Source organism: Emys orbicularis, chromosome 10, assembly GCF_028017835.1.
Source record: "Emys orbicularis isolate rEmyOrb1 chromosome 10, rEmyOrb1.hap1, whole genome shotgun sequence".
NCBI classification, from domain to species: domain Eukaryota; kingdom Metazoa; phylum Chordata; order Testudines; family Emydidae; genus Emys; species Emys orbicularis.
The window spans coordinates 76,042,630-76,067,670 of record NC_088692.1 but is presented as its reverse complement, the minus strand read 5'-3'; the positions used below and the strand labels follow the sequence as shown (position 1 = coordinate 76,067,670).

The 25,041-nt window shown below is 46.6% G+C and overlaps 1 protein-coding gene across 1 annotated transcript in view; it reads left to right on the top strand.

Moving 5' to 3' along the window:
- Positions 1 to 251: 251 nt before the first annotated feature.
- The window catches only part of ACAN (aggrecan), a 37,239-nt gene continuing 12,449 nt past the window's right edge, over positions 252 to 25,041 (top strand). The window contains exons 1-12 of the mRNA XM_065411814.1: positions 252 to 321; positions 807 to 1,190; positions 2,634 to 2,808; positions 3,573 to 3,700; positions 4,376 to 4,669; positions 7,223 to 7,684; positions 8,278 to 8,452; positions 8,904 to 9,031; positions 9,157 to 9,450; positions 9,885 to 10,067; positions 12,384 to 14,732; positions 15,360 to 15,473. Coding sequence (XP_065267886.1) covers positions 252 to 321; positions 807 to 1,190; positions 2,634 to 2,808; positions 3,573 to 3,700; positions 4,376 to 4,669; positions 7,223 to 7,684; positions 8,278 to 8,452; positions 8,904 to 9,031; positions 9,157 to 9,450; positions 9,885 to 10,067; positions 12,384 to 14,732; positions 15,360 to 15,473 — 4,756 coding nt within the window. The remainder of the gene's footprint in view (positions 322 to 806; positions 1,191 to 2,633; positions 2,809 to 3,572; positions 3,701 to 4,375; positions 4,670 to 7,222; positions 7,685 to 8,277; positions 8,453 to 8,903; positions 9,032 to 9,156; positions 9,451 to 9,884; positions 10,068 to 12,383; positions 14,733 to 15,359; positions 15,474 to 25,041) is intronic.

Genomic DNA, 25,041 nt, shown 5'->3' with positions numbered 1-25,041 from the left:
AGAATAATAATGCTACTGCACATAATGGACACCCTTGTTTGGAGCAAGATGCCTTGTCCCTCCCTCTATTAGACAAGGTGTTGCCCTGAAAACTCTCTTTTGTTGCTGGTTATATGTAAAAAAACCCTGTCGGGGTGTGTTTAGGTACTGTAGGTTAATGGGCTTGTTCCCTCTTAAGAGTCCTCATTCCCTTATGATCATCCAGCAGTAATTAACCCCTGCCTCCCTATGTTGTTTGTTTCAGGTAAACTATGACCACTTTACTATTAGTGTTTGTGTGTTTGCGAGTCATCACTGCAGCCATCTCTGTGGAAGTTTCAGGTATGTACAGTCGGCGGGACCACTGTTCGGTGCAGTGGACCATACATGTAACAGGCCAACATGCCCCTCACACAGCAGACACGGGCAACTTAACAGGTCTACCTATGAGCTCACTAATTTCACCCATCATTGCCGAGGGCCTCCTCTCTGGGCTGCTGCAACACCATGACATGCTGCTGTTGCTGTGCTTGGTAGGGTGGGAGATACTCCCAGCTTGTAACCTAGTGTCAAGGCCCCCTACCTACCTTCAGTGTAATAGCGTTATATTCCACCAGGGCTGTTACCAATGCTCAGGGGCTGCTTTAGGAACATCAGTTACTTCAAATTATATTTACTAGACTATACCCAAATATATATATTTCCTAATATTGTGGGTGCAGATTTACAAGCTAGATTGAGGCTACTTTGAAAATGTTGGTAGTTATGACTGATGTGTGTTATTGATTAATCCTCACTTTGTCTCTCTCCATATTGGGACTGGGCAGATCATGGTAACACACTGAGTGTGAGCATACCTGAACGGTCTCCCCTGCGTGTCATCCTGGGAAACTCTCTGACCATCCCCTGCTACTTCATCGACTCATTGGATCATGTCACCACAGCCCCCTATACTCCTCCTCTGACCCCAAGAATCAAATGGAGCAGACTCTCCAATGGGAAGGAAGTCGTCTTACTAGTGGCCACAGAGGGGCAAGTTCGAATCAACACTGAGTACAAGGAGGTGATCTCTCTGCCCAACTATCCTGCCATCCCCACCGATGCCACCTTGGAAATCAAAGCGCTGAGGTCCAACGACACTGGGATCTATCGTTGCGAGGTGATGCATGGTATTGAGGACAGCCAGGATACGATAGAGGTCATAGTGAAAGGTGAGGCCATTATGTCAATGTTTCCTCTTGGTGATAGTGTTGATGCTTACATTGGTTTGACTGGGGAGAAAGAGGAAGGAAGAAATCTGACCAGGTGCATTATGAATAGAAGTGGAGGCATTTTACCCTTTCCATGAGCATCTGGCATCACTCGCTGTCATAGACAGGATGCCAGACTTGACGGATCATTGGTCTGATCTTGTATGTGAGCAGGAGCCAAACAAGATAGACCATTGATTTATTCTAATGTGGGCAGGATCTGGAATGCCATATTAAACAGACCAACAGTATCACCCAGTGTGGTAGAAGATGTCACCAGTCTGTTCTGATATGGGCAGGAGATGGAACGCTAGAGGAGATGGACGGGTGGTGTGATGTGGTGTAGCAGGAAACAGGATATTGGACCTATGAGACGTTTGGTCTCACCTAGTATGTTAGGAGATGGGATATTTTCCAGATGGCCCGTTGGCCTGTTTTGGTAGAGCCATTCTTACGCTCTTTCAAGAAATGTAAAAGTGGTTTAGTTAGCTAATATGTAGACAATATAACACACAATTAACTTTCCCCCAGTTAACATTGTTACTCTCATCAATACAGTTGTGAGTGAGAAGAAGAGGGGCCAAGAAAGAAAGCATGCAAGAGGTTTAACCCTTCTTATGCCAGGCCTGAGTATGCATACAGGCACCCACTCCTTTTAAAAGTCACTCTGTATGGAATAGTATGGCTTAACTACATTTGCAGTACATATAACTCTTCAAAGCACATTTGCTATAGTATAAAATATATGTATCATCAGGGCAAGGACCATGCCTTCCTGTGGGTTTGGACAATACCCGGTGCACTGGAGCCTTAATCCTGATTGGGGCCATTGGACATTACCACATTCAAGTCTATAATAAAATAGTACAACATTGTACTGATAACACACAATTAGCCAATTTCCATAGAGTGTTTTTACAATACCGTGCAGTGCCATGCCAGTCACTTTAAATGTCTTGATAGTTTTGGATCCTTCTGACAGTGATGTATTTGTTGCATTCTGGGATGTTGGTTTACGCTGAAGCCGTCAACATTAAAACACCGGATTTAGATGTAGTATTAGTGTGCTCCAGCGTCACAGGAGAAAAGAACCTGGACTGGACAGCAGGTCTGTTCCTGTAGATTTTTCTGTTCACCAAAGGGAGTACATCTAATTCTCCTTAAATTGAAGCCTGGTGGCCTTGGGATGGTGGAATATAGCATGGGGAAGAACAGAGTCTCTTCAGGGCACAGTAGATTACCCACGCAATACGAATGATCTGTGGCAAACACATGATTTTCTACATGAGATAGAATGCCTTTTTTCTGACTTGCTAACCCCTTTGAAAGGAAAACAGGTGCGGGGCTGGTTCTTCACTGACTGATGTGTGTTTATGTGTGTGTGCTGGTGGATGTGTTTTCCAGGAATCGTGTTCCATTACAGAGCCATCTCCACCAGGTACACGTTGGACTTTGAAAAGGCAAAGCAGGCGTGTATCCAGAACAGTGCTGTCATTGCTACTCCTGAACAGCTGCAGGCTGCCTATGACGATGGGTTTGATCAGTGTGATGCCGGCTGGCTGGCTGATCAGACTGTCAGGTAATCAGCTGAAAGAGGGGAAGCAAGGTGGCCAAGAGGGAAGAAAAGAGGGCTATCCAGGCAGCCAGGGGCTGGAAATGGGATACAGAGCCTTTCACATCTAGGTAATTGGTTTAAATCCCATCCCAGGTAAATAATGACTAGCAGTTACCATCTGATAGTCATTTGGTGTGGAATGAGCTGGTGGATCTCAGTCCATTTCCAGGTAGATAGGTGTCCACATCACAAAACCACTCTCACAACTGGCCCCCTTGTTTAGCAGTCACAGCTGAGAAACTAAGGACTGAATGGCCTAGAGACTTGAGAGTGGTGGTTTAATCCCAGTTCCCATGCCCTCTACTTTTGCCCATGCGAACTGCATAGATGCTATGCCAAGCTCAACAAATGTGGCTGTATTTTGCACAAGTCAAGTAGTCATCTAGCAGGGCTCAGAGGAGTCTGAAAACCAGCAACTCCCGCTGCATCAGTATCTTTGGGGGACACCTGGAGGATCTTCTCCCCTCACCTCCAGTGTCAGGAATGGAAAGGAGTAAGTCCACTTCTCCCTCTTCTCCTGTCCAGGAAAAGTTCTGGGGTTTGGCCTGCCTCCACTTCCTCCCTCCCCCCAGAATGTCAAATCTCAATTCTGATTCTCCAACACCTGCTCAGCTTGTCCTGATGCCTCCTGCACCACAGAGCCATGTGACAGTCATCTTTCTAATGAAGCTTCTGTCTACTCACTAGACATTTCCTGTGCATGCTCTCTCTCTTGCTCTCGCTCTCAGGTACCCAATGCACCATCCCCGAGAGGGTTGCTATGGCGACAAGGACGAGTTTCCTGGAGTGAGGACCTATGGCATTCGGGAGACAGACGAAACATACGATGTTTATTGTTATGCAGAGGAAATGCAAGGTGATCTTGGGTTTCTCCTTTGTAATTCTCAAGGGACTGAGCTGGCAGTATCATGAGCATCCTCACTGCAGACAAGGATAAAACAAGAGGCAAAGGAGCTAGAAGTCAGAGACATTAGAGATTCAAAAGCCATGTGAGATCCCATCTAGTCCCACCCCGCCAAGGCTGGATTATTCCCTAAAGCCTGTTTTTCTGGGCTTTGTCCACTCTGGTTTTAATTGATTAAAGCAATGGAGCTCCCATTATTTACGTCAGGGGACGATTCCACATTCTGGTATCTCTCATTAGGAAATGATTTTCACAGGTGCTGACCACCCATGCCTACAACTGAAGTCAATGAGAGCAGTGGGGCTCAGTACCTCTGACCAGCCCCCAAAATATTCCTTATCTTAATGTCATTACATGACTCCAAGTAGAACATACACCCCCTTGTTCCACCCTAGAAAATTCCTCTCCCTCTTTGAGGTTTGCACCTTCCTAATATTTATAGACAGTGATCATGTGTATGTCCCCACCCTTAGTTGTCACTCATCCAAGCTGTACTTATCTAGTGTTTTTAACCTTTCCTTCATCCCACCAGCCCCTAGGGAAGGAAAGCGAAGGGAAGAGAGAGGTAGATGGAAGAGGAATTAAACACTGCAGTCAGTCCTTGAGTCAATGGTTGTGTGATTGCAGGTGAAGTCTTCTATGCCACCTCCCCAGAGAAGTTCACCTTCCAGGAAGCCGCAGAGAAATGCCTCAGTCTCGGGACCCGTTTGGCCACCACGGGAGAGCTGTACCTGGCATGGAAGGGTGGCATGGATGTGTGCAGTGCAGGCTGGCTGGCAGACCGCAGCGTTCGGTATCCCATCTCCAAGGCACGTCCCAATTGCGGCGGGAACCTGGTGGGGGTGCGGACGGTGTACCTCCATGTCAATCAGACGGGATACCCTCACCCCCATTCACGCTACGATGCGATCTGCTACACAGGTGAGTTGCACTGGGGTTTTGTTGAATTAAGTACAGTGCCTCCATCAGTACTCGTAAGCAGCAGATTCCAGGATCTGGGTATGGTGCTTCCCAGTCCAAGCTGAATTATCGCACAACCATGGAAATTAAAGATGAAAAACTCCTGTTAAGTCCCATCTTATCCAATGCCTGATTGTTTGTCATGCTCTGTTTCCCCGTGCTGTGTCTACTCCTGGTTTTAGTGAGTCAAGAGACAGGACTTCCATAATTTCCCTTGGGAGACCATTCCCGTCTATTCTATAAAAAATTAATTAAATTAATAATAATAATAAATAATAGTAATGAATAATAAAAATAGTTAGAACCACAGGGATCACACTAAACTTCCCTCCACTTTTGGTACTTCCTTCAAATACTTGAGGATGGCTATGAGATCCCCTCTTAGTCATGGCAGTGCAGGATTAACTCAAATATTATGGCGATGGCCACCAACATAAGAATCAGATACATCACTTGTCATCTTTCCCCACTGATCATTTCTGTTGTCTGTCTCTCGGAATGCCTTTGACTCTGTTGCTAGCCCCACCTCAGAATTAACACAGAAAAGCTTCTTACTGTTTCACTTAAACAAGAAAAGCAGATGTAAATTTACAGGCACCCAGTACCCAGCAGGCCAGTGCCCCTCCATTCTTGTCCAAGCAGAGAGAGAAGAGTTCAGAGTGTATGTTAGCATTGCAGTACAACTGAGTGTTCTCAATGGGAGGTGAGTGTGATATGCCTCTATCCACTCCAGATTGTCAAACACCTTCCAAGTTTGATAGCTCTCCAGGAACCAGGCAGCAGAGATCAAGTGCTTGCATATTAAGTAATTTAATATTATAGATAAGAGAGCAGAAAGAAGACAATAGGTCAGCTCCTGAGCAGCAGTGCTTTGCATAGTGCCTATGGTAGGGGTCCGTGTGCAAGGACTCCATTTTGCATTTCCTTGGTCCCGGTGTAGCCATTGTGCAAGGCTGGCCGCCCCGTGCTAATGTTAGAGGGCTGCCTAGGCTGCAAATTTCCATAAGGGGCCCAAGTTGCAGCTAAAGATTGCCCTGGCTCATGGGCATCTCAGCTACACCCTCTATCTGCTAGCCATGCCCATGTCCTGATATGCCAATTGCCAGCAGCAGGCAGGGAGGGTTGTGTGTGTCTACACCAGGTGTTGGAGGTTCAAATTCAAAATGAGTGGGGTTATCTTCCCAGGGCCGATGAAGCCCACTTTGGGATCAGATTATGCCAGCCATGTGGCACAAAGTGGCCTGACCACACCAGCAAATCAGGCCCAACATGTCAGTGCCCCGCAGTCTCTCTCAGGTGCTACTTATTAAACCACTTAATATGACAGGTAAGTGTTTGAGCTTTGATGCCTGGTTCTTGGAAGCCTCTCAGATCTGTGAGAATCATAGAATCATAGAATATCAGGGTTGGAAGGGACCTCAGGAGGTCATCTAATCCAACCCCCTGCTCAAAGCAGGACCAATCCCCAACTAAATCATCCCAGCCAGGGCTTTGTCAAGCCTGACCTTAAAAACCTCTAAAGAAGGCGACAATGAACTAGCCGGGTAAAGGAAATGGAATTTGAAATAAACCAACTGAGAAAACAAAGCAGCATTAGGGTGGAGGTCTGATCGTATTTGTTCTGCAGTGTTCAATCCTGTTTTCCCAGCTTCCCCCGTGCACTGCTCCCCGGCTCGGTCCTGCCTCAAAATATGACAGGCACTTGCTTGGCTCCCCGCATCTCTCTGTGCTTCACTCCCAGGCTCAGGCCTGCCTGCGGTGCAACATTACAGGAGCACCCCCTTTCCTTTCCCCATTTTGAGCTTTGTATTTTAAATTCCCTGCTGCTGGCACTAGAGGTCACAAAAGACTAGATCAGCATGAGGTGCGCTAGCAGATTAGAGTCAGGAGTATAAGGTGTGGGGGGGAGAAGGGAGCTCTGACTCCCTAACTCATATGAAAGCTATAGAACATATGGGAACAAAAACAAGAGACTCCCCTTTTAATTCAATTAAATTCCACTGTAGAGTGCTTTAGAGAGACGAGGAGCAGGGGGAGGGGAAATGGTCAATATTTTACTTTTTTAAAGGTTGAGTTTCACCCTCCAAACAGGGGCACCGAGTACCCAGCAGGCCAGTGCCCCACAGGCTCACTGAGTCCATTTGCAAGATGGAATAGCTCCCAGAGTGTCCACATGCTGTCACCCATTGTGGCACCTACTCACATGGTCTATATCTCCCATCACACATATGCCTTGTGCAATAGCATCTCCCTTCAGAACACCTGTACAACTACCCCATTATCTATCCTAGTTCTGATCACATCACCCGCCCCATCTCCCATCATACCCACCCTATTGCCTACCCAGGTTCCCATCATAGCCCCCACAACCATCCGATCGCCCTCCCCATCTCCCATCAGAGCATCTGCACACCCAGCTCCTTTCTTGAGTGTCCGTACATAGATTTGTTTCCAAAGCCTGGGCCTGTGTCCCTTGGAGACGCCAGTAAAGGAAACATTTGCCTCTTGTTGTAGATGAGGACTTTTTAGTCCCTGAGAACTTCACCATCCAGACCGTCACCCAAACCGAAGTGGAGATACCTCTTCCACACAATGTCACAGAGGAGGAAGCCCGAGGCAGCATTGCAACTCTAGAGCCAATCGACTTCACACCCACTGCCTCAGAGCTAGATGAAGGCTTCACAGTCACTCCAGATCTCTTTGCCACTGGTATCACTGCCGAGACAGCTTTCACAGAGGCAGAGAATGTGACTGAAGAGGGAGTCACAGCTGTATGGGTGACTCCTGAAGAGGTCACCACCTCGGTCCTGGACACTCTTTTCACCAGTTTGGCACCGGAGGTGAGCTCAGCGAAGGAGGACTTGGGGGCGACTGCCACGCCAGAACTAGAGTTTGCCTCAGTGGAAGAGACGATTGTGCGGGTGACAGCCGCTCCTGCGAGTGGTCTCATTCCTGAGCAGCCCATTTCTCCCACTGGTAAGTCACAGAGACAACAAGAAACCTCACGATCCATTTCCTCCAGGGCCAGCCACACCGCTGCTTCAGCTGACAAAATTGGAACACTGTCCATCTAGCAACGGATTTGGCTCTACTGGGGAAAGTGTGTCTGGTTTGGGCACTCCCAGTCTTTCCCTTGCCCCTAGCAGTTCATGGCAGGAATAGCTATCTGCCTACTGCCAGCAGCTCTTCTTCTGTGCATGGCACAGGAATGGGCAGGGGAGCCTGGAGGGCATCTCATGAGGTTGTAGAATGACCCCCTCTGTCTGAGGATGAGAGCTGCATTGGCCGACACCAGATTCCAATGTTCTGTCTGCACCCCTCTGCAGCTGAAGGGGAGGTCACTGCATTGCGATCATTGAGGGGAGGAAAGGGAGACCCCCAAGATAACCCCTCCTTTTATAGCCTCTTTAATAACAGCAGAGACCAGTAAACCAGGGACTTGGATCAATGTGGCTCCAGCAGGTACTGCTCCTACCAGGTTGGTTTTGAAGGCCCTTCCTGAATATCCATCCAGGGTGCCTGGGGGTCTCAGTGTCCATACGTCACTGCTCTCTCCCTTTCCCCACCAGGTGTCGTGTTTCATTACCGACCAGCCACCAGCAGGTATTCCCTCACCTTCACCAAAGCCCAGCAGGCCTGCCTGGATAACAACGCTGTCATCGCCACACCCGAACAACTGCAGGCTGCCTACCAGGCTGGCTTTCATCAGTGTGACGCCGGCTGGCTGCGGGATCAGACTGTCAGGTAAGGGGAGGCCAGGTCAGGTCAAGATTACCTGAAAGAAACATTCAGCCATGAAACAGAGTCACCTGGGTTACTGCCAATGTGCCGCACAGCCCCACATGGACGCAGGACCCCAGTGACAGCACAGTAGCACCTGACACGGATAAAACACAGGTCGGACTGTAGTGTAATGTGCTGCTGAACTGTGAATGTGTTCCCCACGTGTGCCACATTTTCCCATGTTGCATGTCCACGACATGTTTCTAAATCATACTGATGAAAAGCCCAATACAAGAGCTAGGCATTACCATTATTATTATGATTAAGGACGTTGGGCACCTCTAAATGCTAAGTATGATCATTATTCAATGGAGAGCTTACGTCCCTTCCACAGGAACACCCACCGAGATTCTTCAATCGCAGTGTATGCAGGACCCTCACTGGGGAGGCCCCTTTCTTTCTATTTTGGCAGATACCCCATTGTGACCCCACGGAATCAATGCGTAGGAGACAAGGACAGCTCCCCAGGCGTGCGGACGTATGGCATGCGCCCAGCTTCTGAGATGTACGACGTGTACTGCTACATTGACCGACTGAAGGGTATGTTCTCCACATGCCTGTGAGCACGGGTGTTAGGGGGTGTGTGTGTGTGTAAAGTACAGCGGAGGGGCAGAAATATCCATAGTTCTATGTGTAAGTGACTCATACTTGATTTTTTCCTCCAGGTGAGGTGTTCTTTGCAACCCAAGCAGATCAGTTCACCCTCCTAGAAGCCCAGGAATACTGTGAGAGCCAGAATGCCACCCTGGCCTCTGTTGGGCAACTCCATGCCGCCTGGAAGCTGGGCCTGGATAGATGCCGCGCTGGCTGGCTTGCTGATGGCAGCATCCGATATCCCATTGTGACCCCACGTCCTGCTTGTGGGGGAGACAAACCTGGTGTGAGAACCATCTACTTGCACCCCAACCAGACGGGATTCCCTGACCCACTGTCAAGGCACCATGCCTTCTGTTTCAGAGGTACTGACCCACTCTTCAGAGCCATTTGCCATAGCACACAATGCTGATATCACAGGGAAAACTCTGCATTCTGTGGGGGAAGGATTTCAAGAGGGAGATGATTACACGAGGGTTCCACTGTATGTTTACCAAAAGGAGCTGTTCCTCCCAAGGACACACAGGGACACCACATGGCTCATTCTTTTGCATTCATTTTACTCTCACAGAATCAGAAAATTTGAGATGGAAACAATCTATGAAGTCTCCTCTGCCCCTACTTTCTCCAGTCTAATTTAGTCTGTTTATCTCCTATTAAGAGAAATGCTATATATTTAATTATAGACCGTTCTATGTTGCTTGTCACCCTGGTATCAGGATAGTTTATGGAGCAGCATCAGGTTTCTGAGAGAGCCAATGCCTTCTTAGAAATTCTCTTCAATATCTTTCGGTTCCAGCCCTGCCATCTCTGGACAAGGAGGAATTTGTTGAGGAGCAGATTGTAACCCAGGTGATCCCTGGTTTGGAGGAAGTACCCTCTGGGGAGGAGCCAACTGTGGAAACGGAGTTTGCCACTGAACCTGAAAATCAGACGGCGTGGGGAACAGAAGTCTTTCCAACTGACATTTCCTTGCTATCAGGTGGGTCGGGCTGTTCCCTGCGCCCAGAGGTGCACTAGACTGGCAGAGGAAATGTTTAGGGCAAGGGCAATCCAGAAACAAAAATACTGTGTCCTTACCAAGGAGAATCCCTGTCTGAATCCAGCTGGGAAGTAACCTGATGAGGGAGGAAGCTTTGAACTGCAGCTCTTTCTTCAGAGGGAATTGGTTCTCTGGCTCAGAAACCCAGATTCACCTCACATGCACCTTTTAGCCAAGCAGAGCTCTGAGGCCTAGTGCTCAAGCCATCACACCTCCTGGATCACACTGAGTGAAACATGGTATTCCTCATGGACACTACATTATTCACAGGCAACCCAGGGCAAATGGGGATTAATGTGAATGGAGAAAGGCTATTCTGTGACAAGAAAGTGTGGGCTCTTAGAGCAAATAAAACCTGGGGCTCCCAGCTGTTCCAGCTCTGCTTGTGACAAGCTTTTTGGTAAGGGGGCCCGGAGAGGGCAGCTGACCCAACGTTTGAGGCATCTTTGGGTTTTTTTAAGCCGTTAGCAAAATCCAGGTAGTTCATTATGGCCCAGGTTTTCAAAACTGCACGTACAGAATATGTGCAAACAGTTACCACAAATGCAGGTGTCAATTTTGTACACGCCTTTTTACGCACACGGTTCTGGAAAACTGAGCTCAGACTTTTTTTGTTTTTTAAACGAGATGATTTGGTGCACTTCTTTTTAAAATAAAAATAGTCAAAGCCAGCATATTGGACTCATCAGCCAACCCTACACTAACAAACTAGTGCCAACAGCCCAGCATTTCTGAGCTATCCTACAATAACACATCAATGTGCACAGTGGTGAGCTGGAGCCGGTTCGCACCGGTTCGCGCGAACCGGTTGTTAAATTTAAAAGCCAGTTTAGAACCGGTTGTTAAAGGGGTGGGCAATTGGGAGAGGGAGGTTTTTCTGTTGTTAAACCGGCCCGCGGGCCACATCCGGCCCACGGGACCGTCCTGTCCAGCCCGCCTAAGCTCCCGGCTGGGGAGGCTCCCCCGCCTTCCCCCCTCTCGCAGAGCCTCAGCGTGCCGTGCCGCCGGCGCCAGCACTCTGGACCGCTCCTGGGCAGCTCTGCAGCTCCTGCCGCTTTGAGCGGCATAGTAAGGGGGTGGGGCTGCGAGCTCCAGGGGGCCGCGCGGCATCCATACACGCTGCCCTGAGCAACATGGTAAGGGGGCCGGGTCAGGGCTGGGAGGAGGGGTTGGATAAGGGGCAGGGAGCGGTTGGAGGGGGCGGAGGTTCTGGGGGGCGGTCAGGGGACGGGGAACGGGGGGGGTTGGGTAGGTGTGGGAGTTCTGGGGGGTCTGTCAGGGTGGTGGTGGATAGGGTCGGGGCAGTCAGGGGACAGGGAGCGGAGCGAGTTGGGTAGGGGGTGGGATCCTGGAGGGAATTTAGGGTGGGGGGTCTTGGGAGGGGGTGGTCAGGGGACAAGGAGCGGGGGGGGGGTTGATGGGTTGCGGGTTCTGAGTGGGAGGATCGGATGGGGGGGACAGGCTGTTTTGGGAGGCACAGCCTTCCCTACCCAGCCCCCAATACAATTTTGCAACCCCGATGTGCAGGGCCAGCTTTAGGAAGTGCGGGGCCTGATTCGAACAGTTTCAACGGGGCCCCGGCAGGGATGACTAAAAAAAAAAATGTAAAAAACCACATGGGGCTTGTACTCACCGGGCGGCGCTCCGAGTCTTCGGCGGCGGGTCCTTCACTCGCTCTGGGTCTTTGGCGGCACTGAAGGATCCGCCGCCGAAGACCCAGTAGGGAACCGGTTGTTAAGATTTTGGCAGTTCATCACTGAATGTGCATGTAAAGAGGGAAAATCATTCAGGAAACAGATTTCAATTTCTGGCTTTCAAGGGGGGGTACAGCTTTACTGGAAGCAACACTGAGACAAAAACTGCAGGATAGGTTTGGATTTTTTCTTCTTCTATGTATTATCAGCAGAAACAGCAGCAGTTTCCATCCACTAATGGTTGCAGGAATGCTGGCTTTGTTCTGATGATTATCCTTCGGGAATTTGTGTTGCAATTGTACTGTCACAGGAGGTGATAAATTGAACCACTTTTCCAGAGTTATTTGAGATAATCCTCATTAACAGAGTTTAGGGGCGGGAGGGCGATCTGGAAAGTGTATAGGATTTTCTGCCCTCATCTTCAGAGTCTGTCACTATTTTATTCGATGTCAGTTTTTATGCACAGTCAAACAGGACATTTTCAATAGCTCCTTGAAACTGATTTGTTAAATCCTTCTTCCTCACTCTCTCTCTCCCCCCACTTCCCCTGCTTCTTTTCCAGTGAGTCCATCAGCTTTCCCCCCTGTTGCTGCAATACCAGATGAGCCCAGTGCAGAGACTTCTCTCAGTGGAGTGCCTTCAGGGGAGATATCTCTGTCTGGAGTACTTGAAACCAGTGGTGAACCATCAGCTTCTGGGTGGATACCTGGAGAATCAGCTTCTGGAACATTTGAACCTAGTGGAGAGCCCTCAGGGATCGAAGAAAGCGGAGTGCCATCTGTAGACCTGGATTTCAGTGGACTTCCTTCTGGACTGCCATCAGGGGATGAAAGTGGGCTGCCCTCGGGCATTATTGAAGGCAGTGGGTTACCTTCTGGCGAGGAAGACCTATTAGTATCTGCTTCTGGAATCCCAGACCTTAGTGGGGTAACATCTGGACTGCAAGAAATCAGTGGAATTCCAGAAATTAGTGGACTACCTTCTGGAGAAGTCTCTGGTGTTGAGCTTACTAGTGGCCTGCCATCTGGAGAGTATGATGAAAGTGGACTCCCATCTGGTTTTCCAACTGTCTCTCTTGTGGATACTACTTTGGTGGAAGTTGTAACAACAGTAGCAGAAAGTCAACTGGAAGGAAAAGGAACAATTGGGGTCAGTGGAGAAGGAGACCTATCGGGGTTACCCTCTGCTGAATGGGACATTAGTGGAAAAGTCAGTGGGTTGCCCTCAGGAGTTGATATCAGTGGAGCACCATCTGGGATACCAGATATCAGTGGAGCACCATCTGGGATACCTGATATCAGTGGGTTACCCTCAGGAATCGATTTCAGTGGCGCACCATCTGGGATACCAGATATCAGTGGAGCACCGTCTGGGATACCTGATATCAGCGGCTTTCCCTCAGGAATTGATTTCAGTGAAGAACCATCTGGGACACCTGACATAAGTGGCCTTGTAGACCTAAGTGGCCTTGTTTCTGGTGTTGATAGAAGTGGAGAGCCCTCAGGCGTTATCTTTTTAAATACCAGTTTGGTTGAAGTGACCACCCCATCAGTTACGGAAGCAGAAGCAAAAAAGTTTTTGGAAATCAGTGGATTGCCCTCTGGGGACGAAGATATATCAGGCACAGTGTCTGGAATTTTAGATGTTAGTGGTCAGCCTTCTGGGCAAATAGACTTCAGTGGAGGGGTTTCTGGAGCTCCTGAAATGAGTGGACTTCCAAGTGGAGTAATTGACATCAGCGGAGATACTTCTGGTGTTGAGGTTGTTAGCGGCCTGCCATCTGGAGTTTATGATTATAGTGGACTCCCATCTGGCTTTCCCACTATCTCTCTTGTGGATACAACTTTAGTGGAAGTTGTAACTCAGACATCTGTTGCACAAGAGGTAGGAGAAGGGCCATCTGGGATATTAGAAATCAGTGGACTTCCTTCAGGGGAAAGAGAAACATCTGGAGAAGTGTCTGGAGTTATGGATATTAGTGGGTTACCGTCAGGGACAGTAGACATCAGTGGAGAGCCATCAGTCATTCCATATTTTAGTGGAGAAATTTCTGGAGTCACAGACTTAAGTGGAGAGTCCTCAGCAGTGACTGGAGTTAGTGGAGAGGCCTCCGGACTTCCAGAAGTCACCTTGGTCACTTCTGATTTGGTGGAAGTTGTGACAAAACCAACAGTTTCACAGGAGCTAGGTGGAGAAACAGCTGTGACACTCCCCCATATTTTTGAGTCAAGTGGAGATGTCTCTTCATCTGGGGAAATTGGTAGAGAGGCCTCTGCATTTCCTGAAATTACTGTAGAAACATCTGGATTTCATGAAATTAGCATAGAAACATCTACAGCTCCTGAAACTAATGGTGAAACATCTGCATTGCCTGAAATTACCATAGAAATTTCTACAGTTCATGAAACCATTGGTGAAACATCTGCAGTATCTGAAATTAGCATAGAGACTTCTACAGTACATGAAACCAGTGACAAAATATCTGCATTGCCTGAAATTAGCATAGAAACTTCTACAGTTTACAAAACCAGCGGTGAAACATCTGTATTGCCTGAAGTTAACATAGAAACATCTGGCATAGCTGTGGTCAGTGGTGAAACTTCTGGAGCACCGGAAGAGAGGAGGGAAGATTCTTCAGGAACACCCACAAACCCACTCCCAGATGTTTCAGGGGAAACCTCTGCACCAGACGTTGTAATTAGTACCAGTATGCCAGACACTGAATTAACACAAGAGCCAATAGGTCCTGAAGAGGCCCGGCTTGAAATACAGTCCTCTACTCCCATGGTATCGGAACCAGAGACCGAAATAGCTGTTGTTCTAGAAACTTTAGAGATATCACCCACTGCCACTGCTATCTTGCCTCAAGTTTCACCAGAAGCCACCGATGTGCCAGAACCCACTGCAGAAGGTATTGTTAAAAATATTCATTGCTTTTCCAGCCCACCTTCTTTTATAGAAAGGGGGTGGGGCTTCCCTTCTGTATACAGCAAAGGGACCATAATGAAAAAGGGTATTTAAGAAATATTTTATCTGAATGAAAAGCTAGAGGGATGTAGGATTTGCCACACAGATCAGACCGTTAATCCCTCAAGTCTAGTATCTGCCTCTCACAGTGGCTGATAAATGATGGAACAATCATAATGCACCTGGCCAATTGTGCAGCTCTGTACATGGAGGGAATGTGAGGGGGTTGCTCTTTTCTCACACCTGCAGCAATCCGGTTATGCCCTGAAACACAAAATATCCAACTGATTTTATCTTAACAAGCACAACTATCAGTGCTATTATTGGCCATACAATTATCCAGCCCCCTTCCATCCCCATTATTTGACTCTGACCTTCTATGGCAGTGGAGATAAATTAAAGTAGCCTTAAACACAGATAACTGCAGCATAACATGGCAAGTAGAGAGTGAAGCAGCACTGAGACATGGAGAGCAGGCATCTCCCCCTTTGTGCAGCAGCAGTAGGCACACTACATAACAGCAAAAGGCATCAGTATAATTTGTCTGATATCCCTCTCTCGGGAGTTACAGTCATACCCAAGACATGTGATGAGAAGCCCTGTGGAGCTGGAACCTGCCAGGAAAGAGACGGAAACATCACCTGCTTGTGCCCGCCGGGGTACATGGGTGACCACTGTGATATAGGTAAGCTCTGTCCTCTGCTTTGGTGGGGATGTGCAGCAAGGGGAGAATATTTTTATTACCTAAAATGAGTGCTGCTGTGGACATGTCCATGAGCACAGCATATCTGGAGGAAACCAGGAGGAGTTCACTTTCCTTTCACCATCATTGCTAAATGTTGCTCCAGCCTAGAGAAATCAGGGAAGCTCTGTTCTTCTCCTGACGCCCTAGAGAAGGCAACTGCGCCTTCCACTCTGGATCAATAGGAGAATTTCATCCTGGCAACTGTGGGGGTGAGAGGAAGAGGCAGAGAAGCACTGTAGCATGGGATATTCACCACTGTCCTATTTCCTTATCCCCTATCCTGACCTATATTATACCCCTATATCCAGAGCATTAGGATCTATATGTACTTATGGACGGATGCCTTGTGTTTCGTGATGTTTGTTATGGTGCACTAGGTCTGCTGTTGTGGACCTCCTGGCTTCTTCTGTGGCATTCAAGGGATTCCAAAGATCAAAAACAAGCCGGCAAGAAAATCAGAACTTTTTGCTCTCTGAGCTGCACCTGCTGGAGGCAGTATGTGCACCTGCCAAACCATGTTCCTAGCCCTTTGCATTGTCCCTTAGCAACTGTTGGCAGACAACACCTCACCTCCCTTCACTTAGCCTGGGTGCCCTTCTGCCACCAGAATCCAACTGTCACTTCACTATCTATGGCAGCTAGGAGTTGCCATATCCAAAAGGGGCCTTTTGGTGGACTTCCATGCCCATCCAACGTGCAAGGCACTTTGCATCAGTTTGTCAGGCCCAACTATGCATTGGGAATGAAAGAAAATATATTTCTTCAAAGCTTTAAAGGAAGAGAAGTGAACTGAGGTTCTGCTTGATAGTATTGGGTCTTGTGCCTCTGTTTGCTGGAACTGGCTACAAAGGATGATGCGCATGAGATGGAGTCTAAATCAAATTAACTCTTATTTTTTATTGGCTCTTTTGGCATATGTCTGTTTCACTACACTCTTTCAATCTGTGGATTGGTGGGCTCATTCACTGGTGTACGTATAAATTGCTACGGCACTTAAGATTGTGAAAACATCATGTGTCTTTCATGGTTGACAACCAGCTCAATATTATTCATACAGTGCCTAACCTGATGTCACTGTGAAAAAGTCGTCCCTTAGCGAATTAACCAGGAATTTTCTTCCACAGCAATCGCTTACCTGGCTATTGCTGCCTGTCAGGGTGAGGAGAACTAAGTCAAGGATAACATGGAATTCCTTGGCACTTCCCATTCCTGGCTCAGTTTCACTTTGATACCAAAACAGAATGTAGCCTGGGCTAACCCAAGTCAAGGTTGCAGTATACAAGAATGGACATGCACTCTGTATAAAATATGGGCCTCTTTTTAAGAAACCTTAGGTCTGCACTTGTGTGTATGTTTTATGTGCATAATTGTGCCTCTAAAGTTTTTGAAATTTTGCCTTCATATATATTTGCTTATATATGGTACAATCCATGAATGCAACCAGACTTGCTCAGTCATTTCTAGTAAAAAGATAAAATCCATCATTATAGCTCCCAGAACTATTTTCTCACTTTAACTCAATTCAACCACTAATGCATACTGCTTCGGGTTAGGCAGGGACTTTTCTGGAAGCAGCGCTTCTACTGGTTGGAGCAGAGAGCTGGGTTCTAATACCATACCTGTCACTGAATCACGGAGCGGTCTTGGGCAAATCACTTTACGTCTCTGTGCTTCGCTTTTCTCATCTAAAAATAGAGATATTAATAATTACCTGCCTCAGAGGTAGGTTGTGAGGTTTAATTCGTTTCCATTCATAATGCATTTGATATCCTTAGGTGGATGATGCTATAGTGATAGAAAGTATCATTATGTCTATGAGGTCTCAATTGGCCATCAAGCTCGTTATATTTCTGATACGTCAGTGCTCTCTTGCTCTCGCCCCACCTCCTTCTCTTTTGTCTTGCTAATAAAATTTTTACTTTGTCTGGTACTTTCTTTGATGGTGTATCCCGTGCATGTGATTGTCACTTCAAACCCCGCCCATACCTTCGGTAGCCAATCAAACGTCAGTCTTTCCGTGTTTGCACGGTTACCAGCACGACTCAAGATATAGTTCAGATATGAAGGACCAAGCCCTGAAATCAGATCCTTGTCACTGCTTAATACACAAAGATGGAGAACCAGGTAACAGGAGCCAGCCTCTATCCTCATAAAGCTTCAGTATTGTGGCGGCTACATGACTCACTGGAGTCTCCATCTCATTTGAGCTGTCTCTCCCCTTTGCTCATGAATCAGTGAAACCAAAGGATTCCAATATCCCACTTGAACTTGTTCTCTACACTGTCACTGAGGGGACTATTCAGAACTGACCTGAATACCCCAACATGGTAGTAGGGGGCCCATGCTGCAGGGAGCGGTGTGGGTGACTCTGTAGGGGGCACTCGTCCCTATGAGTAAGTATTGACCGTGATACCCCAGCACAGTTCTAAGTGCACTGTGCTGCAGGGAATGGTGTGAGTGACTCAGTAGAAGGCACTTTCCTTTCTGAGTCAGTACTCACCCCAGTATGTTCCTGTGTTTAGTGTGGGCGACTCAACAGGGACATTACCGAACCACTGCGTTTACATGACGCCAGGCATGGGGTTTGGCACTGTGCTAATGGAGTTATTGTCCTGGTCATTAAATATTCCACAGCCCTTTTTGCAAGAGTAATGGGTAGTGTCATTGGCCTACCACTGTTCCACGTTCCACCCCAGAGGTGGTGGCGTAGCAGTGAAGGAGGAAGTGATTATATGGCTGTACATTAGAACTCAGCAGATAAGTTGTAAGAAAGAATTTGTCTGCTAGTTTTGCTTCTTTTTCTATCTGTAAATTGCCCACAAAAATTGCAAAATTCTCATGTTAACTTGTTCAAAATCCTTGGCAACTCTCTTCAGTGAATAGTTTGTGATCTGCATCTACAGCTCATTGCACATGTTCAAAATCTCAAATGTGCTTTGTAGTGGCAAGTTACAAAAATCACAGTGTATTGTTTCTGTTTGTTAATTGGACAATTTATGTAAGTAACCAACAGTATAAAGTTCAAATGAATATATATGACAGTTTAGTGATGTGGTTTAGAATCTGTGTTCAGTGACTATTCCAGCATTCAAGCTGAAAATGTGCCTTTTAGGCTAGTAAAGCTCATTTGCAAACATATTCATGGAGAGTGAAATTCACCCGTGGGCAAAGAGCCCGAACAAGTCCTATTTCAGAGCAGAACTTAAGGGAGGCCTAGTCCTTGTACTAGCCTTCCACAAAAGGGTGAATTTCATCTAGAAATAAGACCTAAATGTGTAAACAAAGTGATTTTTTTTAAGATGGAACAACTATTCACAAAGATGGTTTTGCAATGTTAGCCCAATTCTACTATAAAGATAGTCTTCAAAGTGCTTTGGGATCCTTTGAGATGAGAGATGCTAGAGAAATGAAAGGGGGAATCTGCATATTGAGAACCATAATAGTATTTAATAATGGACCTATGCTGCCTTCTTCTTCTGGTTCTCCTGGTGTATCTTGTCTTCCTAATCTAGAAAGTGAGCTCTTTGGGACAGGCACTGTCTTGATAGCTGTGTCTGGTGCTGTGTTGAACATTGGTGGGCGCCAGAAGAATAATCAAAAAAGATAATTAATAATAAAGCAGAACGGAATCTAGTTCACCTTGCAAGAAGGAGCCCAACGCAAAGACCCAGCTGAAGTGGGGCTTTCGTGCTAGTTTTTCATATAAATTCCTACTAAGCCTACCTTGGTAAGGTTTTCAAGTGGATTCAGTGATCACAGGGGTTTTTTTAAATGAAAATTTCTCTACTCTACCGTACCATCTGATTCCCCCAAGATATCAACACCAGAAGCCAAAGTGGGAGTTTTGTCAGCCAGTGGATTGAAGGTTAACCCTCAGATGCTGGCATTTTCCAGACTTCTAGCCAAGCAATACTAAGGTCCATGTGGGCATGTCAGTTGTCAGCAATCTATTATTGCCCTCAGAATTAGGGTCCCACAAGGGCCTCAAATTTGAAGTGTTGTTCACATAACTGGTCTCTCCATCCAGACTTTTGCCAACTGTGTGCAGAAGCCTGTTACAATTGACAAAATTTGAGGGCACACAAGTATTAGCAAAAAATTCTGTGCTGGCATTTCAGTGAAAAAGCTGTGGTTTGCATCGTTTGAACTAGCTGATGATTTTAAAGACTTCAGTCAGGTCAAGGAAAAAAACTGACATTTGCTGAAACATCAGCAATTTACCAAAAGGTTTGCATCTCTCTGGATCTGCTGCCCAGCCAGCCAAAACAGCGGAAGTGTATTAGGTGATTTTGAAGGCGTCTTGATGGGTGCAATGCTTTTTTATGGCCTGAAGGATATTTTTTGTTGATTAAAAGAAAGCAGTAGAAGAAAAACCTTTTTTAAAAAATCACACAAATGATTCATACAATTCTATTTAATGTGAGAGTCGGGCTATGAAGGAGGGTAAGGTAGCTCTAACAAGTTCCAGCTGAGATCTAGGCACTGGCAGATGTCTTTACTGGCCAATCCAGTTATTTGGTGTCTCTTGGCTGTTTCATGACATTAAGCCAAAGGATTGTTCGCTTATGGAAAAACCAGCTCTGAGGATACAACCTAAAATAATGGCCTGTTGTACAGATAAAGTGAGTTTTCTATTACAGATAATATTGTGGAGCCAAGGATTCCCGAGATTCCTGAGCTCTCAGTGCTTGTAATCAAGTCATCACTTGTAAACATAGCACTGAGAGGGAGTACCACAAGATAAGCATGTTTCCTGATAAGTGTCCGAGTTTTGTAGTTTAATAGAATATTTTCTGTGTTGTGGCAGGTTATTTTCTTCTCCTCTGTATCCTGAGGCTTAAATTTCATTTTTTTAATATATTTTTCTATGGCTTAAATCAGAGAAATTAGACTCTTTCCATCTGCTGTCAAGTCACTCCTTGGCTGTACTATTGCCAAGAGCCATTACTTATCTCTCACATCTAAGAGAATTGTTTTCTCCAGCTGCTTCTTTTCCGCTTTGATCAGGATCTGGCAACAGAGGTAAAGTGTGAATGGAGTTATCTTTTAGGTGCCACCCATCTTACTGGCTTTGGGATATTCTTCCCTGCTTAACCCACCAGATCAATGTTCATAATATTCCCAGGAATTCCTGGAAAGCAGAAGCTATGATTTCTGGCAAGATTTTCTTGGCTCGCTAAAAAAGTATTGTTTAGTCAGTCTTTTGAGTCCCTATTTAGTGGTTCATACACATCAGTAAACCCTATAAAAACAGGTCAGTGTGGGTGGGGGTTGTACACTTTGAAAATGTCTTGCTTTTCAAGCTGCAGAATGGAGTTAGGATTTTGGATGCCAGATTGTATTTCCAAACAGATTATTCTCAATCCCAAGAAAACTGTAGGAATTTTTCACTGTTAGAGTGGTGTTTCATATCCTTCCTGCTTGCAAGCTGTTCCTCCTTAGTGAATGTTTTAAACACAAAACTAAACTTGTTTAATCAGTATTCAAATCTATCAGTGATCTAGTTTACCTTTTTAATAAAACACCACAAGTATTGTATCTTTAAAAAGTCCGTACCACTGTTACTGCCAATAACATCTTAGATAATTAAAAGGGAAACAGTTCTGAAACGCTAATGTATTCTTCATCACTGATGCTGTTTGTTCATGTTTGCAATTATAGTAAAATGGTCAGTTTCATTTTTGTTTATAAATGGTTTCTCTTCCTGTTTCTTATGTTCTAGTATAGTGTTATTGTGTTTAAGTTCGCAAGACTGCATGGGAAGATCTAGTTGTATACTACTTGAGTAGAATAGGAGTGAGTAAATGCAATACATACCTGTGAACATTAGAGTTTAGGAAGGGAATAACAAACTGGTGAAACTATTTTGTGTTTGCCTAAATGAAGCATGCAGAGTAATCCTGCTACCTCCCTGCTTTTCTCAATCAACAGTTGATATCTATTAAATACGAAACCCTGTTTTCATTTTTTTTTTTTAAATCATGAAAACATTTCTTTTAAAAGTGAGGCCTAAAACGCTAGTCCCTTTAAGAATACATCAGCTAGAAAACCCATGTTGTGACAAGACATTTGAATGGTCTTTTTGAATGTTCTGATGATAGCACGGTAAGTATAAATCATCTTCTAAAGACTCCTTATTTTCGTGATGCCCTCCAGAAGTGAGTTAATGTTTTAAATGCACTCCCTGTTCTCGGCTCCCCATTGCATTCTGTCTTCCGTGACTTTCTCTTAGACTGGAAGCTCTTCAAAGCAGGGGCTGTCTCATTCTGTCTTGTACTGCCCCACGTACATTGTTAGCACTTAAATAAAATAGTAATAATCTTTTCTTCTTGTCCTGGTAGAGAAGCTATATGAAGGGAACCAGCAAGGGAGTCGTGAGAAGACAAACATGCATTTTTTAGGAAAATTTACATAAAATAACAAATATCTAATAACAGTGGCTTTGTAAATTCCTTCAGTGTTAAGATACATGACAGCTGTCAGCTGCTGAAGGGTCCCTGCACCCTCATCTCACCTCTGAGAGTCTCTGTTGTGCAGGGTTGAATGGTGAGCAAGACTATGGATGTGTAATATATGCTTGTGGCAACTAAAGGGATAACAAAAAATGCCAAGCATTAAGTAATTGGGTGATTTAACATTTCTTTTACTGAAGTTTCCTTCTTGTATAAAACCCGGAGCCCACAGCTCGCGTGCAATATCATAGTTCCATTCTCTAGTGCAGGGGTCGGCAACGTTCGGCACGCAGCTCGCCAGGGTAAGCACCCTGGCGGGCCAGGCCAGTTTTATTTACCCGCTGACGCGGCAGGTTCGGCTGATCGCGGCCCCCACTGGCCGCGGTTCACTGTCCCGGGCCAATGAGGGCGTTGAGAAGCCGCGGCCAGCACATCGCTCGCCCGCGCCACTTCTCGCCGCCCCCATTGGCCCGGGACGGCGAACCGCGGCCAGTGGGGGCCGCGATCGGCCAAACCTGCCGCGTCAGCAGGTAAATAAAACTGGCCCGTCCCGCCAGGGTGCTTACCCTGGCGAGCCACGTGCTGAACGTTGCCGACCCCTGGTCTAGTGTATCTAGGGACTATATCGTGACTGATGCCAGCAGGTGATTGTAGCGGGGTGGTCACCCGCTCCTGCTCTGAGGGGTTTAAAAACAGCCCTTGGAAAGGACGGGAGGTGAGAGAGAACACCCTGGGCTGATTGGGGGAAGTAGATACAGCTGGGCCACGCCCCAATCAGAGCCCAGCTGGCCTTATAAAGGCCAGGGAGGCCAGAAGCTCAGCAGTCTCTCTCTGAGGCTAGGTCTACACTACCCGCCTGAATCGGCGGGTAGAAATCGACCTCTCGGGGATCGATTTATTGCGTCCCGTCGGGACGCGACAATCGATCCCCGAATCGACGCTCTTACTCCACCAGCGAAGGTGGGAGTAAGAGCCGTCGACAGGAAGCCGCGGAGGTCGATTTTGCCACCGTCCTTACAGCGGGGTAAGTCGGCTGCGATACGTCGAATTCAGCTACGCTATTCGCGTAGCTGAATTTGCGTATCTTAAATCGACCCCCCCCCTGTAGTGAAGCCGTAGCCTGAGTGCAGAGAGAGAAGGGCCTGGCTGCAGGGAGCTAAGTCAGAGTACCTGGGTGGAGCAGGGCTGGGGAAAGGCTGGGGAGCTCCAGCCTGGATAGCCCCAGACTGTGGCCTGGTAGGAGGCCAAGGGGTACTGGGGGTTGCAGAGGGCAGCCCAGGGCTAGGCCAAGGCAGCAGGTCCAAACCCCCCTTGCCAGTGATGAGTGGCCTATACTGCAGTCTGCCCCAGGGAGCGGGGGCTAGTTGGTGACTGGCAGTGGCCTAGTGCTGAGGCAAGGTGGGGATAGTGGGTGGGGGTTCCCCTGGGAGGGGAGACCTAGCGTGTGGGTACTGCCAGGGGGCAGCACCCAGAGCAAGGGGCACCGGGGTCCCGGGAGGGACACAGGGCCCAGAAGTAGAGAGCAAGGCAGATCACCGGCCTGCAGAGGGCACTCCGGAGGCTGGGTCGAGCTAATTCTCTGAGAGACCAGCAGCAGGCGTCCGCTCGTGTTACAGTGATATTATTTATTGTTCTGAAAAATCTCTAAGACCAAGTCCTACAGGGTGAATGGCAAATCAGCCACACCAGCTCCATATGTCTTGACATGTGCAAGGCTCTGAATGTACCAGAAACTGCTGAGACCAGGAAGGCACAGTCCCTGCCCCAAAGAGTTAACAGGCCAAATGGATAGTTTGATATTTATTATCCTCATGTGTTTAAATGTCATCTTTCAAAATATTTGCAGCATGCCTTTCAAAAAGTATTTCTGTATTTCCTTGCATTATTTTTACAACACTGTTAAAATGTATTCTGTGTGTATGTGTATATATATATAGAGAGAGAGAGTATCCATATAGTATATATAATATGTACAGTGCATATTATATACAAGCACAAAAGCAAGTTCCATTCTAGTGTTATTTCCTGATTTGAGATTTGATGCAGTGCACTAGCCAGCGTGTGTATCTGCTGCCCTTCTTCCTCCAGGACTTGCGTAGGTGGGACCACTGCATCTGAGAGAGACCTTGGGCACATAAAATGTTAGTCCTTGTCACTGAAGACAAATGAAGAGCCCATTATTCCCTGCTAAACGTTCTGCTTTAGCTCCTGTACATGCTTTATTTCCATTTCTACAGCGTGCTTTCCACTTAATAGAAGCTAATGGACAAAGGAGAACCCTTCCTTACTTGTTCAGGTGGAGATCATCAACTTCTGCTGCTACTGTTGCTGGGGAACCTGGTGTGTACTGGGATTTTAATCTTCTCTCCACACATTTCAGTTTCCCTTTTGTGTTTTAAATCTTCTAAGATCCAAAGACGTGAGCAGATAAGTAGTAATCAACCTGACTCATCCATTCTTTTCTACTAGGTCAATAATTCCCTTTTTGTGCTGGAAAGTCCCAAAATGCTTATTAGCGTTGATGAAAGCTGGGCATTTCACTTCCCTCCCATTTCACGAAAAATAATAGCTCAGAAAACATTAATTAGTATTTTAATGTAGAAGCAGACCCTGAAGAGCCAAGTGCAAAACTGGTTTAAGTGGTTCATAAGCCATTTGGGGAATATTTGCAATACCTTCAGGGACACAAATTAGGATATAAATAACAAGGGCTCTCAATCCTCATGCTTCAAAGTGCAAGCTGACTACCAGCTGATGCCAGGAAGACTTTCCCCCATCATTTAATACTTTACAATTTGATGTGCTATAGGAGTTTACACTTTTCTCTGAAGCATCTGGCATTGGCCACTGTGGGTGACTAGACAGATAGACAAAGTAAAACACTTGTATGTTTTCTTATGGCTGAAGAGAGGATACTTGATTAGGTGAATCACTGTTCTGCTCTGGTATAGCAGGAGAGAGGATACCGGACTAGACAGACCATTAGTCTGATCCAATGTGACAGAAAACAGAATATTGAACTTGATGGATTGTTGTTCTGCTCCATTATGGCCATG